Source organism: Gasterosteus aculeatus, chromosome 4 (assembly GCF_964276395.1).
Source record: "Gasterosteus aculeatus chromosome 4, fGasAcu3.hap1.1, whole genome shotgun sequence".
Taxonomy (NCBI): Eukaryota; Metazoa; Chordata; class Actinopteri; order Perciformes; family Gasterosteidae; genus Gasterosteus; species Gasterosteus aculeatus.
In genome coordinates, this window is record NC_135691.1 from 31009654 (window position 1) to 31030491 (window position 20838).

The window sequence follows — 20838 nt, forward strand, 5'->3', positions numbered from 1 at the left end:
CACAACATTTAAATATTTAACGTCAATGGAGTCCAACCACCAAAGACCGCCTCTGTTGCTACCTCAAATATTGTTCTACATCGCGTACCGATCGCCAGTTTAGGGTGAACTTGAGGTTACGGTTGCGTTTAAGTACACAGTCCGGATAATAAAGGTCGGTTTTAGAGGCTGGGGAATGCATTATGTGAATATTTAACTTTTTAATTAGCAGTATAGATGTACAACCATGTCCGTAGTCTGGTCTCCAGCACAATTATACCCTCACCCCGATTACATACAACAATTTCACAAGCAAATTGAAGCTAATTCACTCTGCTTCCCTGCTAACTCAACTTCATGAAGTCATAAACGCGAGTCTGTAAACGACAACAACTTAGCTCACCAAAATACCGTTGCATTAAAGTCCATCCACTCCGTTTCACCGTAATGCTAATATTTATTGAGGGTGACGTGTTTGTCAGAGCATCATAAATAACAGCGGAAATAACAAGAGGATAGTGTGCGAGAGAGAAGAAGTGAGAGAAAGGAGGAGGAGGAGGGGGTTGAGGGATGGAACAAGCAAGCTGGGGGAGTGTATATAAATCAACATCCATTAGCGGAGGGGTTATAAAGTCACTGATGAAGGAGGAGGACTGAAGCTCAAACCTTTTATTGTCTTGTTGTTGTCTTTTATTGCCTGTGATGTCATCTAATGGTATACAGTTAACGGCAGGGGAGGGGAGGTATGTACATGGGAGGGGAGGATGGGGTTGTAATGGGGCTGTGTGTGCATTGTGTGTCCGTCTGTATTGACAAAGGATATTGATCGTCTTTTGTAAAAGATGCTGAGAGTCGGGGCTTTTTTTTTTTCTTCCCGCGCCCATATACCATTTGTGCACACTATAATCTTCATTCACGGCGAGGTTGAAAAAGAACAAAGCCAAAATCCTGCGGACACGATTCTCTCGGGTGCCAACGCATGGCTTTGAGAGGGACGTCAGGAGGGAGGGACCCCGGGAAAGACGAAGAAACGAAGAATGTTTCTGCAACCGTGACGCACAAAAACATTTCTGTTCGACCGCTCCGCCTCGGTGTGGAACCAAATAAGAGGACGCAGACATTTGTGTTTCTGCCGTCGACGAAAACACAAATAATCTGAAGACGAGCGCGCCCGTGAATCTGTAGAAAAACACCTGCAAACAAACATCCTCCCCTCAGTCTTTCATCTTTATCGGCCCAACCTTCCCAATGCAAAACAATAGTCCTTCCCTTAAGACATGCATCATTTGAGGAATAAAGTTCATCCTCTCAGTCACTATCCCCCCCCCCCCTCCTCTCTTTGCTGCTCCCTGTTCAGCGCTGGTTTTCCCAGGCCTGCGAGCCTCACTGCCCCGGAATCAGTCTCAGTCACGGCCCTGCGATGACACGCGTGTGCCAGTGCGAGGAAGAGGGAGGAAAAGCACAGGAACTACCACCCTGCTATCACACGTTGCAGCAGTGCATCATCCCATTAGCCCAGAAAAGGGGGCAAGAGGGGAGTCTAGGGTGGGGGGGCAACACGCCGAAACCCGGCTTATCCGGTCCTGTTTAACTCAAAGGAGACTAATCTTGTTGAACCATAACCGTCCCTTTAAATGTCAAAGATGTTTAAATGCGATAGCGACACGCCCAACAACATTTACGCAGGTGTCATACAATTTCTAAAAAAGTTTATAATAATAATAATTAAAATAATATTTGTTTGTGTGTACTGCAGTAATCCATTTATTTATAAAATGATACATCCATTCTATTATATTTTCAATTGGCCTCGAGAAACAGATAAACTTTTTCCAATCACGTCTGCAGCATGCTGATGTGTGCTGTCTAGCAAGTTCTGCAACATGCTGATGTGAGCTACAATCTGCCCGCAGGGCTCTGGATCCTATTCAAGTCCAAAGTGAAGGAAAAGTACAGCCAACACTCCTGATACTGTGCGTACCCTTGTGTATGTGTGATATATGGCGCGGTGGATGAGGTTGACGTTGAGAGATACCAGATAGGCCTTGCTCTAGGAATAAAGACCCCTCATGGGGCTTTCCTGACCACCCCCCCCCACGCCCTGCAGCCTCCCCTCAAAACGCACACACACAGGCCCATTTAAATTCTCTCCAGCACACACTGCTTCGGTTTACTCTCATGAACACACACACATCTCTTCTCCCTTGCAAATGCAGCCAACTCAGCGGATTTGCCTGAAAGTCGATCCGCCTTACTACTACTATCCTTCCTCCAGTCCAGAACTCCCCAATTCCCAGCCCTTACTCCACATTCTACCAGAGGAAAAACAAATCTCTGCCTCGATCATTCCAGCCACCTTTTTGCCACCCATTCGTCCTGCGCTTTCTGGTCCTTACCTTCTTGACTCGTCCGCTTTTCGTGCCCACGAAGACCAGCGAGTGATTCTTGTAGACGTAGGCGATGACGGAGGACATTTTGTCGACAGCGTCGGAGAAGAGGGGCTTGCCGCGCACCATCTCGGACACGCCCAGCGGCGCGTTCATGTCGAGGCCACAAAAGTCATCGTCGATGGTCAGGAGCTACGGTGGAGAAGAGCAGAAGAATACATCACAATTTGGATTTCCCCTCGTTAATACAAAAAAATAAAAAATAAATACAAATATCTTTGCCCAAAGTTTTAATATATGGGCCACGGCTTAGGCCAACACTTTCGGGAAATGGTTTGGCTTAAGTCCAGTTGTGGTATTGAACACGGTTTCACAGATATAAACCATTACCTGGTCTGATAAAGAGTGAATCCTTGGGGAAGGTCAAAAAAGCAGCAGCGGTTTGTTTGCGAGCATTTGTATGCCTGTGTACCTCTGCCAGACCGAATGTATGAAACGGGAAACGTCGAAAAAAAGTAAGAGAGAGAGAGATGAAGACTGAAGAAGACTGCAGTCAGGCTGCAGCTCAGTAATGGTGCCAGAGGGTTCTCCGTCAGGCACAATTCCCCGCTGCTCGCCAAATGATACAGCTACTACAGGAACCCTAGAGCGTCAAGATACTCGATGTGAAAAGATTCAAAGTGAGCCGGGGGAAAACGAAAAAGAAAGCTGCATCATCATACAGAGGCAAATCACTGCAATTCATCTAAATATGTAAAAAAAAAAAAAAAAAAACATTGCATCAGAATGGGGAGAAATAGAACTCTCCGTGGAGGTTCATCTGTTATGCTTTCTGTGTAGATATGCTGCTGGGATTTTCTTATTAAATACGGACGGGTGTGCCGCTCTACACTTTGTTTGCATGCACGTGTTCTACCCTGCCGGGGGGATATTCACGGCCGTCACTGTGGGCAGAGTGACTTATGGGTTTTGATAAGAGAATAATGGTGTTGGGGATTGGTCATTATTCTATGCGAATGGATGGATTTGAAACACTGGTTTCAGGGCCGAAGCATACATCCTTTTTGATTAATGGCTTAGCAATGTGGTAGGCAGCTTTTGGGAGAGAGGCCTTGGCAGTTGACTGACAAAATGTTTATTCAATATGTACCTTAAAAAACAACAACTGTTGTACGGGGAGCTAGAGAGTTCTTAAACAAAAGTATTCTTGTAATGACTTGATGAAATGCAATGTCTTGTAGATTGATTTGAGAGTACAAATGAAGCCTTTGTAATTAGGACGACTTCTGGTCTGATATGAATGACTAGACATTGGTAATAGGTTATTATAAACCAAACAAGGTTGGCTGAAATTAAATGACTGTTTAACGCAAAACATTTCAAGCGAAACCAATCCAGAGAAGTGGTGGAGTCTAACTTTTAGTTTATGGCAATTTACCTGGTCTTAACATAAGAATATTCCACGTGGATAATACCCACTCGGCAGATATTGGCCTTCATTTGGCTTAAACCTATCGAACCATTTCAAACTACAGTTGCCTGGTGGTTTGAGGTGTCAGAGGTGGTGTGCTCTGGGGAAGGGGGGGGGGGGCGGAGGGTCTTTTAGTTTATGTCTTATTTTTGCTCCAGCAAGTGCACCCCCGGGACTTTCAATCAATCTGGCGAGCACGTGTCTCGAGTGTCTCCTCGCAACCTTTCACTAAAGGCCATCATCATCACCATCATCATCATCATCATCAGAAGCCTCAGACTGCACCGCGGAGGAGATGCGAGGCCTACTTTCATTAGACAAATGGGACGTGGCTGGTCGACACCACAATGCCCTTCAGGCTACGGCACGGGGGGGTGGGGGGGGGGGGGGGTTACGTGAGACGGCACGCGCAATCGATTCAGACGACCGGAATTTGGGTCAAGACCGTGTCACGTGCTTGGAGCCGGGCCGAGGACGGGTGCAGAGAAGAAGAGGTTATAAATACCAGCGCTGAAATGCCAAAGTGAGTCAACAAGGAACAATATTTGTGCACGAGAAGTCAAGCTCCACCACCCTCCCTCCCCCCTTCAACCTTTTGAGAATGAGCAGGTCTTCATGAGAACAAAGGTCGCTGTCTGAAAATCAACGTACCTGCTAGTCCCCCCCCCCCCACACACACTTCATAATCAACACAAAGCCTCGTGTGACCTACAACAAGCAAACACTGTCCTCCACTAGTGTCCATCTACTCACTGAACATTAGATGTTTTTGGGACGGAATGGTAAGCGTCCAGTCCGGGGGTTCAAAAGGTTAACTTGGTCCATCAGAAGCAAAATGGAGTACTTTGTAGTATTAGGAGCCTTGATGATTAAATGCACCCGCAAAAGAGGACGAAAAGTGCGGCCGTTTTAGTAAGAATGGTTTTCATCTTTAAAAAAAAATATATATATATATATATAGATTACTTCCCACCATCTACGTTTTTGTTAACACACATGTGTCGGTGGGATGTATGATCAAGTGTGTTTTCATCCCTCGTCACCGACATGCTGTATTATTTTTTTACTGGTTGCCAATCACAGCCACCATCTCTGTCCAGCATTCTGCAATCTAATGAAATATACTTTGTCTGTCAGCCCTTTCATGAAGCAGACACATTTTCATTACACCACCAGCAAAACCCCACGTTTGTAGTTGTGATGGCAAAGACGTCTCTAGTCAGAACACCAAATATTATAAATGTGCCCCATGACATTGCTGCAATGCCTTCTATCACATTTTATGCCCCCTTTTCTTTCGCTCAACCCATCTCATTAAAGCATTTTCAAAACAGAGGATTTCCATTTTTTGATGCTCATTGCCACTCAAACATTGGCAGACACCGACGATCCGTGATTTTTGTCTTTTTTGTCTCAGTTTTCAAGGACCTCACTCGAGCTGATTGTGTTCACAGATCGGATTTCAGTAACTTATGCACAGACGGATATTACAAATTGTTGTAGGACTCAACAAAATGCTCAATGCTATCAGCAAGAACAAAATTTACAAGTGGTGCCAACAACTCTCAGGTGCTGCTCTTCAATAAGATTATTTGGGTGTTCATGTATGCTAACAAAAAGCCCAGCAGTCCTTTGATATACGACTTAAATTACTACCGGCACGGCTGTCACCTCTGACTATGAATACAGATGGCTGGATTAATAACATCGACCAACAACTGGAGCGGTTTCAAGCGACTACGCCAGATTCTCGCTCAGGTGTGGAAGGTATTTCACCCGGTGTCACCGCAGCGTACAGCAACAGAGGACAGCAACGTGAGGGGAGGGGAGGGGAGGGGGGAGAGGGGGACGTCTCCCGACCGACACAGGGACAGGAGAGCCGAGTCGCGGTACTTGGACTGAGGCCAGGCACCGAGGCGGAATCAGGTCACTCTCACCCGTATCCATCTCTCCGCTGCTGTTGGCCTGCCAGCAGGCGCACAAAGGGAGCTCTCTTCTGGGCCGCGCGGAGGGATCAGCAGATACAGGGCGGAGGGAAAGAGCGAGGGCAGCGGGACGCGCGCAAAACAGAGGGAGGGGGAAGAGTTTCTCAACGCGATTAGTGGGGACTGAAAGAGCCGCTATCTGATGTACGGCCTAACCTGGATGCTGGCGCGCTGTTTGCGAGGGTCCGGTCCAGTGGCGGCAAGTTAATGACACACATTATGCCCCCGGGGACGTTCCGCTTCACGCCGCTGCTCAATCGTTGGCGGCTGCGCGGGGTCAATTTTCTTGCACCAAGCTATTCCTCTTTAATGGTTTTTTGTATTCCATTGGGCAGTTTCTCCCCCAATCCATCGGAATTCTGCACCTTGTTTTGGTGGATTGTTTTACTGGAGGGTTTTGAACTGCAGACTTTCCTCACAAAGAAACACTGGAGTACATTGAAAAAAAATTATATAGTGGTTCCATCTGTATAATTAGCAAGTTCGACATTCATTTTACAGCTTTTCCTTTAGCCTACTGTGCAAAATGACTGATCTGTCAAGATGATTGGCAGCACTAGAAAATTATGCCACAACTAATTGGTTTTCAGTGTTCTTTTAAAAAGATATTATGTCAACATTGATATTAACATTAAAAACACTGGCCGCATGACTCCTGCCAGTTAGTCATCTTGAATTGATCTTTTTATGATTGTAAGGCGCATGTAGCAGGTTAGTTCTACCCCTTTAAAATTATTTGCTGTACATTGACATTTTATGTTGTTTATACCATTTGAAAGAATTTCAATCCGTGCACTACGAGTTTGTCTCTCGGGATACAAAGAGCTATGAATATTTAGCAAATTCTACACAAGCCACGGTCCCACAGGTGCCCAGTTTCCATAACTCCTCCTCCGATATCATCTGAGGTGGAAACCTTAAACTCAATCGAGCCGACTCACGGCTCTTCTGCTCCAGCGCCTTTTGTCATTTTGCGGAGACCTCTGCAGGGCATTCGACGAGAGGGAGCCTGTTAGGCATCACTTAACGAATAAACGGCCAGAAGTCAGATTGAACGAGCCCTGTCACCGAGGAGATGCAACTTCCCCCTTTCAAAGTGCCTTGGGAACGCTTTCAAAAAACATTCACAATAATTAGAAATTAATTTTTATATATGGCGCACAAACATACCCACACAGGGCTGGTTCACTGCCCAAAACAACATCTCCGGGAATACGCGCCATCAATCTTGGCACGTCAATGCAGGCGCAGAACGAAAATGGGGAACAACGTTTTGATTTAGCGTGCATTCATAAACAATTCTTGAAAATGGATCAAGCATGTGGATATTGACGCGTGCATGAACAAGGACTGTACATGTACTCCTCAAGACGTGCGTGACTCAATTTATTTGGCAGGTTTCAATGTGAGATGTCAGGCTTTAATGACCCTGTAATATGCTGTCAATTCATGTTTGCAGGTGCTCGCACCTGCCAACCATTAGCTGAGGAGTTGATGAATATTGGTTAAACTGGGAAACCAAGAAAAAAAAAAACAAGGGAACACGCAAACTGATGGAATACATCAAATTAGGAGCTGAAAATAGAACTCAATATCATCAAGTGAGAGATGAATCGGATTACTCCCTAACCTACGTTTTCTGTGTCACGGTGCGGTGGCAGAAAATCTTACATTAGTTATTTATTTTGGAATCATTAAAAAAGGTTTTGCATTATTATCTCAATCTAACACAGCTTTCATATTTCCTTTTTTTAATGCCGTGCGAGAGGCAAGCTGAAGGTCGTGTGGCAGGATGTGATTAGTGAGGCTGTTAAGTTGGACATTTAAATGTGGTACACTTAAGTTGATGAAAAACACATGGAGATATTTTAGCATAATGTTATACAGTTAAACAATTTGTTAATTCAAGACCTTTTGAAATAAAATGCATGACTACGATAAACAATGTAGGATTAATTGTATGAATTCGATGCGTTGATTCAGGTTCTCATATTTTATAATGTCATCACCCTAAAATAAGGTTTTAGCACTGTTGATCTAATCAGGTATGGACGGAGATATTTGGTACAGCCCAAATGGCATTTGATACGGTCAATCAGGGTTTTCAGGTGGGGGGGGAGGGCAAGGAGAGCATGGTGTCGGAAACGAGATACATTTGTTTAATCACAAAATAACGATACTGTGATGGATTCTGACCTTTAGCAAGTGGTATCATGTATGGAGATTTAATTAGCGAGCAAGCGGGATAGCGGATATGTGGATGGAGTGGGGTGAAGTGTGTGTGTAGGGGAGGGGGGGGGGGCAGTCTGGATATTCTTAATGAATCTTCCTGAGGATGTGGCCCAGACTGACTCATCAGCGGCGGCAGCCAGCCACTGATTAAGCACCGCAATCCGGAGGAGGAGGGATGGAGACGGCCGGGGCAGGAGACAACGCCATTGAAAAAAGGGTTGGTCAAACACAGATAAAAATAGAAGACTGAAAAGAGCCAATAACATGAAGAAAGATCAATGGTGGGAAGACACAGAATGCCCCAATGAAAAAAAGTTCTTTTCAAGTGAAAGATGACACGAGCTGCGGATGAGGGTGCGTTGGGACCGCGAGAGAGATCAAGAAAAAGACTCCGCGGCGGCCGAGTAGAATAATCTAATTAATTGGAGAGAATTCAGAATGGGAAGTCGATAGCACATGACAAATGTGGAAGAATGGCCCGTGGCATGTTAGTTAATGACATGTAATTAATGATCATTAGCAGAAGGGATGAGGGGACGGCCGTGGCCTGTCAGGGACTTACAGGCAACCTTGTAATTCTCCCGTCCATGTTCGGTGGGGTTCGGTGGGGTAAAGAGACAAAACGTCTCCCAGTGCTTACTGAAGGCATTAGGAGGAGGAATAAAAGACGAGCGGAGGACTCAAGGCAAAGTATAACGCAGTGAGAAGGAGTGATGGTTTACGGGAGGAGAAGGACGGGCAAAAGGGGGAAAGAGCGGAACAGGCAGTGAGCAATGAACCGGGGATGAGAGGGAAGAGAGCAGAGAGGGAATTTATTGCGATCCCGCTGTTTTGTTGTTCTGTTTTTTTTCTGCTGACACGGTGAACGGGCAGCGATTTTTTCTCTTCTTTTTTTTTTTATTAGGTCAGATGCCACTTCACAATGATCTATGGATGCAGGCCCTTTGCAGCCTTATACTGTTGAGCATGCATTATGTGGCTCAGCCAGGCGTGACCATTTGGGGGACGAAAGAAAGCACCCCACCCCCTCTCTTAAGTCCCCTTTACTGCTCTCTCTCACCCATCATATCACTTTGTACATACTTATCCTTCACAACTTCTGCCTCTTTCCACCTCACCCACTCGGACTAAAAGCCTCTTAAAGACGGTGTAAAGCAACAAAGGCCTAACGGGAGTCAGTGTTAATACGGTCCTACTCAGGCCTACGTCCTGGAACATAGCCCATAACCATGGGATATACACAGGAAACAACCATCATTGAAACACACGGGAGATGAGAGTTATGTGTCCACACAACTCTTCATCTCAACATGTCATTGTGAAAACACTCATAGGAAATATATAGGCTATATATAATACTAAATTACTAATGCTCAAGCAATAGCCCCCTGATTCATATTGCTTCATGTATTTAAATGAGACTCATTTATGGCCGTATCATCAATTCTACTCTAAAACACCTAGAATTATTACATCTACATTTAAATGAATTACTTCAGATAACAATTTCTTTTTTGCCATAATCGCACTTTATCAAAAGGCTCTGCCTTGAAGCGCCGCCTTGTCCATCGCTGCAGTAGCCATACTTACAAGTGCGATGGCACGTGTGTCAGTGCGCGTGCGTGTGTGTCACAACTCATCCATCTCCCGCTGAGTCCTCCGTCACTCGTTCGGCGGGATCTAATTTATGCAGCGGCGATGGCGATACGGCGGCGCATGCTGAAATGGCATCATTCCTCAGCGCTAACCCCCGTGTGCTCCCTCACACTTCCTCCCGCCGCTGACAGCTCCACGCCGGGCGTGATTTATCAGGCCCTCAAGCAGCAGACAACGGCGCCGCGGCACGTGAGCCACGCGAGGGACGGATTAATAGATAAACACTGTGATTCCCGTGCCGGACACGAGAGAGGGTCAACTTCCAAATGGCTTGAGATAGCGGGTGGCTAAGGTCACGACCACGTGGACCGAGGTGCAGTGACAGCATCAGATTTAGAGTTACTGAAAAATGGCTGCCTAGCGGTCGCATTCTCATTAAAAGAATTGATGGCTATATATTTTCTTTTGGGGCTTTTGTACGATACAAAACATATGGGGGTTGAATGCACAAAGTTTGGCCTTTATTCCCAGCCAAGACAGAAATATTGTACACATGTATTTCCATGAATTATCTTGCGATACCAAGCTGGTGAAACTACTCAATGATACACATCAATCATCAACATCAATTGATCTACACATTGAAAAAATGGTAAATCGTGTTTGTTTTATCTACAACCTTGTGAACTCAAAATTAGCAAGTGAGCAAATGGCTCATGCAGGTGAACGTGTTTACTGACAAATTAACACTGAGCTATTATTAATGACGTAATGAGATCAAGTTGCATGGACGGCTTTGGCTCCTCGCGAACGTGGTCTAAAAAAGTAGTAGTAGTAGTAACATGTATCCATGTTTTTATGTGCACAAAGTGAGAAATCAAATGAACTGAATCACTGAATTTGTAATGCTGTTATGCAGATCGGAATTATGGTAATTTGGCTGCGCATTCAGCTGCATTGTTTAAAGGGTGAGTGGATTAAAAGACGCAGTGGATGGTTACTATTGCATCAGAAGGGTTGTCATGCAGTGAACTGAGGCTCGTTAAAGTAACATTGGCAACGTGTCCACAACTGATTCAAAGGGACTCACCTGTAGTGTCCCTCAGCAACAAATTGGAGCAATAAAACGTCTGGGTTTGGTTTTCCTTCATGCAGACTCGTGAAATACCTTTTTCCTAAAAGGGGCTCTTTGACACTTGCTGTTCTGGTGCATGCTGTTCTGAATACAGTACAGCATGTGACAGTAGGACATGTGTGCACTTGCGCATGCAAAATATAGCTGGAATTAAAACAAATTCTTGCATAGTACAGATATTCCCAGTACTTTCAATAAACATTAGTCTATAAATGTGAATAGGAGTCAAACGTGTGTGTGTGTGATAGTAGTACTCACCGCACTGCTGCAGGGAATATCTTTCACTTTGAGCCAAGCCAGGTCTAGCGTGCCCTCTCCCTTGTAGCACGACTGCAGCCTCTCCTTGATTTTCTCATTGATCTTCCGCAGTGAGAAGACGCACAGCGCGGAGTCCTGGGAGGCCTGGCGTGGACGCCTCTTTTGGCCTTTCGAGAAGACGGCAAACAAAACGTCATCATCCGGTGCCACGTCTAGTGAACGTGCCAGAATAGCACCAGCTTTGGACAGGTAGGCCGCTTCCAGTAGTCGGTACTCCACGTTGCCGCTAATGCATCCGATGGGCACCTCCACATAGGAGTTGAAGGCAGTGTCTGCCTTGCAGAGGCGGACAATCTTGGAGGTGTACACCTGTTCCCGACCGGTGGAGGAGGATCCGGTGGTCGGCCCGCCCCCCATTTCGGGTTGCAAGGTCAGAAAGTAGACAAAGTTCCCGCTGGCAAAGCCGTAGATGTAGTATATGTCAAAGTCGGGGATGACCGTGAAGGTGTCTGAGGGGATCTTAATCATGGAGGCCACAAACTCATCATGAAAGACATAAGCGAACATGCCATCCTCCTCTGAGTTTCTGGCCAACTTGCGGCTGGAGATTGTAGGGAAGTACTCTGGTTTGCCATCCACCGCCGTGGCTATAAACAACATGTCCGGGGAGGCACTGCTATACGACACGATGACGCCAAACACAGAGCCACTCTCATTGACGCCAGAGAGGTAGTGCTCCTTCTTGTGGAACGGCTCCCCTAGTTTGAACAGGTCGTCCAGACGGAGGAGTTTGCAGATGCCCTGGTAGAGGCTGCCACATGCCAGCAGCCGGTTCTCCCGGTAGTCCATCAGAAGCATCTTGTTCACGTTGTTGGTGAGCGACAGTGGCTCACTGCAGGGTTGGACGATACGTGGTGGGTAGCACTTGCGGTTGTCTTCATCCGGGCCCGTCTCGTGGGACACCTGGACCTCCAAGCCCGGGGACAGTTTGTATATGCGATTCACGGCTCCCAAGTAGACATTGCCGTTGCGGTAGTCCACTGCCAGATGGTTGAATTTCCATTCAGGGTTCTCGGCACGAAACGATGCATACTCCTCTTCCTGGAGGGACGCTGTGATCACCTGGGAGCCGGCACTGTGAGCTTGTGGGGACTGCACCACTGTTTGTGACGTCACCGGAAGCTCCAGGCTGGACAGGAAGCAGCATAGAAAAAAGCAGGTCCGTGTCCTGGTGAAGGACGTCATGGCTGTTCAGAGGTTGGGAGTGTTGAGGAGAGGGAGGGAGGCACAGTCCAGTACTGTCGGCCAATCGGAATCAAGCCTCTCTTGGGACAGAGGACATTATGTGCCTAAAGAGGGAAGAGACAAAAGCCAGTGAGCAACAGCAACACGACGGCAACAACACAAAGACAATACTGTTGACCATCGATGGATAAACATTATGCATATAAAGACTGATCTACTTTCTGAATTGCATCTGGCCCAGATTAAAGCAGAGCATCAGCAGAGGTATCACCATAACAGGTGAAGAGGCCACACACTTGAGACTTTAGAACCCTCCACAATTAGAAAAGAAATGGGCTAGAAAAAAAAAGAAAAAAGAATGAGGTTGAGGCTCAGTTGAGGTTTAAAAGACAGTGTGCACAGAGAGCTTTAGCCAATAGGATCCCTCCATGGATCGAGGACGGGGACAGAAAAGGTGGAGTAATGCATGGTCTCAGAGGAGGTGATCAGCATGGCTCCGCACCATCTCACTGCATGGACTCCTGCCCTTCTACACTCCACCTTGGCTTTCTGCTCCAGCCGCTATGCACCTAATTGATTCTCCCCCTGGAGTAGCAATTTGCATGCTTCGGCAATTGCTTTCTGTTCTCCCGATAGGGCAGCTCACCTGCTGACACTGCTAGCAGGGAGAAAAGGACATATCTCGCTTTAACCATACCTACCAACACACACACACACAAACTTAGGAGCAGAAGAGGAACAATTAGGGGGAAATGCATGTGTTTGCAGACTACCCTTCCCCTAAGTCCTGAGGTCATTTGCAAAGTCTCAGCATTGCACACACAGCGAGAGCCAGCCGCCATCAACAGACAGCAACAATATTTAAAACCAGGGCAATTTGGTGTATGTTTAGCATGCAAGCCCAGCACCCAGCATAAAACACCAGCACAGGTTATCAACGGATATCAAATGATCGCATTTCTTGTAAACATGTTGATCCCAGGTGAGCGCCGCCTTCTCATTGTGTCTCTCCAATCGCAACTGGTTACTATAAGTAGTGGTTTTCATCTGGGTAGTATCCAGATGTACACAGACATACAAAAGAATCAAAGTCCTGCAATATTTAACAGTAATGGTTGCGTTTTAGTTCACAGCAATTAAAGAAAAAAACTAAAAACGTAACTTTCGGTTAAAATGACAAAAACGTCATTCCATAGGTCTTAGTGCAACATTGAAATAATATATGATATAATTATGCAATTAACGCAAAAGAAAATACAAGAATAACACCTTGTAGTTTTTACTAAACAAATGTCTATTTTTTTGTAATTTTTCAAATCTCAGTATGAACACTTGAGCCAATAAATTGGGGAGCAACCCGGCATTATCCAGGCTCACATCTCATCGCGGGTTCATATCCAAGCAATCACAAGTTGGGGTGGTGTCAAACGCAACCTCACTGCAATCTTACCAATCTCCCCGCCATCTCCTGGCCGGCAGATAGAGAGAAAGAACAGAGCAGACAGCCTCTCCACACATGATAAGAGGACCAGAGAGGATGATGAGAGGGATGAAAACTGATACCGAGATAGAAAAAGAGGATGTATGTCCAGGTGTGTGCGCGCGTGTGTGTGTTTACGAGGGGAGTGAGAGTCAAAGAGAAGTATGACGCAGGCAAGAAGGTGACAAAACAGAAACACCAATATCCTAAAATAAACCTGCAGTAAATACGAATTGATTCATTTGTTACAGTAAGTAACTAACCCCCGAAAAACCTTTTGCAAAAGTCAAGTGCTGAACTTCAATTTTGGGAGTCTGGTTATTGTTTCCAGCCACCAAAAAGAGGGCGTGTCAGAGATGGTTTAGAGTGAGATCTAAGAGAGGCTACTGCTCCTACTTGAGGAGTAATGGCAGGCCAGCGAGACCATGATGTTAAAAAAAAAGGAAGGGGAGCTGCATATTAATCTCACAAAAGGGAGCAGCACTGGAGCTCCCACCTCCCATTTACCTAGCATGAGGGACGGCCATAACAAAGTGCTCTTCTGAAATACCCAGACTGCTTCATCCAGCGTCATTATTAATAGAAAAGGAGACCGAGAGGAATGAAGGAAGGCGACTGAGCGGGAAAAGAAGGGCATGAGGCAGAGCGAGAAACGGAGGGGGAGGCGGTTCTGCCACCTTCGCATCCACCTTTCCTTATGGAGTTTAAACATTAATGCACTCAAACACAGACATTTAAAACAAAAAGAATGTAAAAAAAGAAAGGCTGCCAGTGGTCTCCCTTGAGAATAGTTGAATTGCTGGCTTAAAACACTAAAACCTCTGAAAATGGAAAAACAAATGTATTACTCTGATAAGCGGTACCCTGCAGTAGTAGTAGTGTGTGACACATGAATCTGTTCGTGAAACGTAATTATCCTTTCTGGCGGGGGGGGGGCATGCACATTTCGGTTGCCTTCTGATCATCAAGCGCCATTAATTAAGGCATGCTTTGGTTCCGAGGGTTTACACATCAGACACGTTAGCGCGCACGGACACACACACACACACACACACACACGTGCACGCAGGGACTGATTATTCTAACACGGTTTCTTCATCCAGTGGCGTGCTCTTTAAGTACATGCCTTTTGCGTCTCCAGCCCTTGCATAGGAGAAGCATATTAACATAAGGAGCGATACTGGTGGTGGTGATGCTTTCGAAGAAGTGCAAATTACACCATTACAGGAAAAAAATTAAGCATCTAATTAGATAGTTAGCTGCGCAAATGTGTAACATCCTCAGATCAGCCACAGAAAAGAAGCTGCATGGTTTGAAGCTGCAAGTCAAAGTATATGACTGCTAGCTGCAAGATTTACTCAAATATCGACACACACATACACACTATATCACAAGTATACAGCTGTAGACATCAGACAGTGCCAAATAATAATGGTTAGCACCGCTCTCTTTTCTCAAAAGCCAGCAGGAATCACATGACAACTGTAAATCTGCAGCCCGAGAGGGAGACATAAACAGCATTTACATTTATAAAACGTGTGATTTCACCAATTAAGGGTATTTTTTTCCTGGGGAGAGGGAAAGAGGAGAGGAAGGAGGAGAAGTCAGGTGCAGTGGCATCGTCATGGCTACACACCAGAAATGTGTTGGCAGATGGATAAAGTGAGTCTCCCCCGCCCCGATCCAGATGACAGTTTCTCTGTTTCATCTCTAGCACAAACATTTCGCCTGCCTGTCAAAGAATATTGCTCAAAATCTCAAGAAAGGACGCAAACCCCAAGCTAGGTTCAAAGATCAACTGCTACAAATTGCGAGCTTCAGATAAAGTATTTTGATGCTGCGGGGCTAATTTCAGGGACAACAGTATCAGGCGAAGCTATTACGGATATGTCATGAGCCATTTCGCTTTGGCAATGACTGTGGAATAGAGAGCTGGGGCCAGATGTGACAATTGGAGGGAAGACGACAACAAAAAGCAAGCCTCGACAAAATAATCCCCTGCTATTTATAGTCTGACGGAGGGGAGGCATTTATGTTGAAGAAATGGCTTGGAAGTGAAAAAAAAATGTCAAAATCTTTGGTAAACAGCTTAACTTCTCATTGTGGTAAAGTGTAAAAATATAGCTAGCACATGCATTTAAAAACACTGAGGCAAATGGGATTAGGAGATTGCGAGTGAGTAAGAAGTAATTACACATAATCCTTTATATTCCTAAAGAAAAAACAAGACTGCACAGTGTACACTTATCTAAGGTAATCTGTCATCATGGGGGGGGGGGGGGGTTTGAGAGAGAATGGACAGAATGCAGAGAAGCGGGACGTTTAAGAGGAACGGACCATGCACTGATGCAGGTTTTCAGAGGGGTAATGGAGATGTTCCGAGCAGGGATGGCTCCAGCTACACTCACAGCTTGGTCCATTTGCTTTGAAGGAAGGTAATGATGACCGGATGCATAGACGGATGGAAGCTGAAAGTTTTGGATGTAACGATTGTAGTGAGTGAGAGAGTGAGAGAAAGATGACTGGAAAGAGAACAAGCAGAGAGAGATGTGTGTCCCAGATCAGTGAATGTACCCCCCCCCACCCCTCTCCACACACACACACACACACACACACACACACACACACACACACACACAATCTCCTGAACAACCGCCTCCCCTGGTGAGCTCTGGCACTGATCAGAGGAATCGGCGTCGCTCTGCATCGCGGCCACACACTGGGACCGGAGGAAAACAGTGTCTTTGCCCTCACAGTGCATAATCACAAACGCACACATACAAAGGCTCGCCAACACCCAGACCGCAACACAGCAAGACACACACACACACACACACCTGACACTACTGCATTAAATACACAGACACAGCAAGCATACAAGGCGGGACTTTTCCTGGCGCGACACACGCACAAACTGGCATTTTGCCTTTCCTGCTTAACTCCCCGAAAACTACAACACTGGCAATACCAAATGACGGCGAGGCGTCTTCCGCGCTCGCTGATGTCAGGGTAAAAAAAAAAAAAGCAAAGGCCTCTGCTATTCAGGCATGCAGCTCATGAGCCGCCGCAGCAAAGAGAGAAGCCAAACAACAACACATACAGGCGGCCTGTCCGCAGGAATACGACAATTAGCGGGACAGGAGGAACACTGACTCATTACTACTGCATGAAAACGCACACCATTTCCCTCACAAAACGGACTAAACTGTAGCCGCTAATTAGCATAAGTCTCCACGTGAACGCGGACAAAAAAAATGGCACTAATCCAATGCTCTCACGGGGCTCTGATAACGCACGCAAATATGAAAACGCGGTCGAATAACAGGGACAAACATGCATTTAAAGTAAATACGAACATGCATCTAGGTGAGCACGCTTTGTGGTTAAAATGGGAATGTGCTTAATCTTGCAATTCTACTGCTGGGGATTAAAGTAGCTGGGAGGTATTAACAATTGTTTTCATTCCTACACAATAATTAAAACTACTTTTGAGGGGGCAGCTAAACCCCTTTGGAGGCGGCTGACAAGGACAAGCAAATCAACACGACCCACTTCCATTATTATTATTATTATTATTATTATGATTGTTAAGCACAGCAAGAGAAAAATGAAGAAGGATAATGAGCAATAACATTGCAGCCACATCGACCTCACACAAACAAGCCCAACAAAATATATAAAAACCTAAGTAATGGTGGCGATGGGGTCTAACAAGCCTGCCAGGCCCAGATAACCCCTGCTGATACACTAAACAGATGGCAACCTCATCTGCCTCAGGAAAGCAGCAGCAGAGAGAAAAGGGAGGACGCAGAGGATGGAGAGAGAAGGCGGAGTGTCCTTGGTTACATCAAGACGTGGATTAGCAGCGTGGATTACTGTCACCAGATACCCCGTCTAGATCGGGGTTAGGAGGTCTAATCCACAACGGAGCTGTTGATATTACAAGAGGAAGCTTTTCGGTTGCCCTGTCAACTGGGTACGTATCATATTAAGGACAGAAACTGACACTGGCATCATCTAACGGGGACGTAGCAACCATCACAGTGTTTACAAGAAGCGGCGTGCTGTAAATAACCCAACGATGGATTCAATAAATATCTGCACCAACTATCTTGCTTTGGTCACTTAGGAGTTTGGTTTGTATCGATTTACAATCTTAAATGATGTGCAAACAATGGCTTCCCAAATGTAAGCACCGCAATCCCCAAACAGATGAATATTGATTGCTTTTAAGTTAATTGCGATAGCTGGCAGTAAAATAAAAAAAGCGGCAAAGTAAAAGTAGGCGTAGCGAAAAAATACAAACCACTTCCACTGAAGAATGTCAAGCTCACATTTTCTCCTGCTCGCCTACGGACCGTCTTCCTGCCGCTCATTTTTCTGCTTCTAGAGTGAGTCAAAACTGCTCACGGAACGGGTCTAGGCAAAGATCCAAATGGACGTCCCCTCTGGATTTTAGGGAAATAGCTGACATCTGCCCATCCCCTTTCTTCCCTCAATTGCTTTCATTTTTTGCCACTCCTTTTCTTTCTCACTTCTGAGACTCGCTGATCCTCCTTAGTAGAACGCGGGTTCTCACACACACACAGTCATTTTTCTAGAGTCGGGCCGTTCCAAAAAGTTGCCTGTGCAGAAATAATGATCTCTGCATTGCGTCTTTTGTGACAATAACACGGTCGGCTCTGCAGCACTGCGAAGAGAGTGGGGAACGAGTCCTTGAGGGAGTGCAGCACTCAAACAGTCCTTGGTTCCAAAGTAAGGTCACACTAACAAATTCCACACACACAGTTGGCCCGGGACGGACTTTTGTGCGGTGGGTGCTGATGCAGGCTGAGATTTGGTGGAGTGTGTGTGGAGTGTGTGTTATTGTTAGTGCAGATCAAGAGGCTCTAATGACATTAGGAGGACGGCTGAGGAGCCCGCTGGCCGGCCGTCAGCGCCTCGCTCCGACTGCGGTGGGCTCCCTTTGAGGGGAGGGGCCTCTGCGCTCGACACACGGCGGTGACCGGAGAGGGCCATTTACAAGGTGAACGTAATGAAGCTCTGGATTCAATTAGGACGGCCGAGTTCTGACAGAGACACAGAGCCAGACATCAGCGGGGGTAATCGCACAAAGGACGTTAGAAAAATGATTAGGTCCGAAAGTGCTTCATCTGCATTAATGAGCCGTTTTAAAACCTGGAAGAAGAAGCCAATAACCAAAACACCGGATCAACACACGTTGAGGCGACGACCACTGCTGCACACATTCTTATGTCCTTTGACAAGTAGTGCTACAAAAAATTCCTTTATGAAAAAGCATGAGTAGAGCTTTTAATTTTCCCTTTAATCTATCTTCAACAAGCACACATGACATATTTTGTGTTAACAAAAGAAGTCATCCTCTCTATCATCCTTCAGAACTGCCCCCTAGTTATAGCAATGTGCCAAAAAAGCTCGTTTGGAATCAAAAGGCAGATATTTTGCTGTAATCACTATAAATGCCGCCAAGAAATCCTTAAATGGTGTTGCTAGGCACTGTGGAACAGCTGCTTTCATAGAACAAATTCAAAGCCTCTGGCCCCCTCTCGTCTTCCATTTCTCTCCCTTTCTCTCTCCCTATTCCCTTATTCCCCGCGCTAACGGGCAGACAGGAATGCAGGGCTGTGTAGACAAATCAGCTCTCGCTTCCAACGGCTGCAGACGGGCTCCATCTTAAGTCCCAACACGTCCTTCCTCTCTTTCTGCTTCCATCCATTCTCACTTCCCCGTACTTCTTCTCCTTCCAGCTTTTCCCTCAGCGCCTCCGTTGCTCCACGAGAGGGAAATTTTCCAAACTGCCTTTGCCTCTCTTCCCCTTCTTTTCCGTCTCATCTCTGGTTTCCAGCATCCCCCTTTTGCCCCCCGACACAGTAATTAATTAGGAACCGTAGTTTAGCTTAAAGCCACTGAATGACTCTGGATGCTTCGCAGCAGTACGGGAAGGAGCCTGAAACGAGGCGTCGGGGTGGTGTGCTGTGGGTGAGGCAGACGTCAGCGTCCGAAGCAGACGGCGCTCCTGCTGAACAATCATGAAAAGTGCCCGAGTCCAACCTGAGTGAGAGCAATCGTTGCCACGGTCTGTCCTCCAGAGAGCCCAGAGGAAGCTACAGTGTCCCTTCCGAAGGTCTTCTTGGTCACACCGTCTTTAAAACTGTCAAGTACCAGCATCATCGCCCCAGAAGGCCTGTATCGATTTGGCTCCGATCTGAATCAACGATGACATCTCTATACATGGACGACTGTCCACACACACACACACACACAACCCTGACCAACTCTTCCTACGCAGGCACCGGTGTTCGAACCCGCATGCAGTCAGGCAAGGCGAGCTGAGGTAGGACTTGATTTCCAGCAAAGGTGACATCCTTAAAGCGCTGCTATCGCATTAGCCCTCCGCTCTTACCCTCGCTCTCCTTCTCCCGGGTCTCTCTCGCGCAGCAATATCCAGGCATGTCAGTGCCACTGAAGCGGGTAATAAATCAGGGATTATACCACTTCTCTTTGCACACAGCACAATTTAGGGATCCAACATATATATATATAAATACACAGCTTTTATAAGGCTGTGTAGTTATATGAATGAGAGTGTGTGGGGGGGGGGGGGGGGGGTTCTTGACCATTCATGGAGGGAACCCACTAGAATGAGAGAAGATCAGAGGTTGAAGGATCAAACTAGAAACTAGTCCCCCTTATGTGGGGTGACCTTGCACACGCAGCGCTACACGAGGCAGCCATTAATAATGCTATTAATCACACCGGTGATTATCCCGCTACGACGTGCCAAACTGTTTTGCTGTGAAAACGTGCAAACATGCTGGCAGACACGAAAACCCTTCCACACACCAACGCCAAAGTGCACGAGCTCAGAGTTGCAGGTAAGAGTGCCGAGGGGTTGGATAGCTGCGTCCTCGGTTGAGACAAGCCCAGAGTCTACTAGTGCCTTTAGCAAAATGTCTCCTTAACATTTGAATGGCCACTCATCTTGTCCAATGGGAACAGAAAATGAGAAACAAAAAGGTGTATGCTTGTATTACGGTCACAATGACAGG

The 20838-nt window shown here is 46.2% G+C and overlaps 1 protein-coding gene across 2 annotated transcripts in view; it reads right to left on the bottom strand.

Moving 5' to 3' along the window:
• plxna4 (plexin A4) overlaps positions 1-20838 on the bottom strand; it is a 198880-nt gene that overhangs the window by 167040 nt on the left and 11002 nt on the right. The window contains exons 1-3 of one of the 2 annotated variants that reach the window (XM_078100305.1): positions 18075-18161; positions 11044-12392; positions 2376-2558 (exon numbers count right to left, since the gene is read on the bottom strand). In XM_078100305.1, the coding sequence (XP_077956431.1) occupies positions 2376-2558; positions 11044-12288 (1428 nt within the window). In that variant the 5' untranslated portion in view covers positions 12289-12392; positions 18075-18161. Of the gene's footprint in view, positions 1-2375; positions 2559-11043; positions 12393-18074; positions 18162-20838 lie in introns of those variants that run through there. The other variant, XM_040175345.2, reaches the window with a different exon arrangement.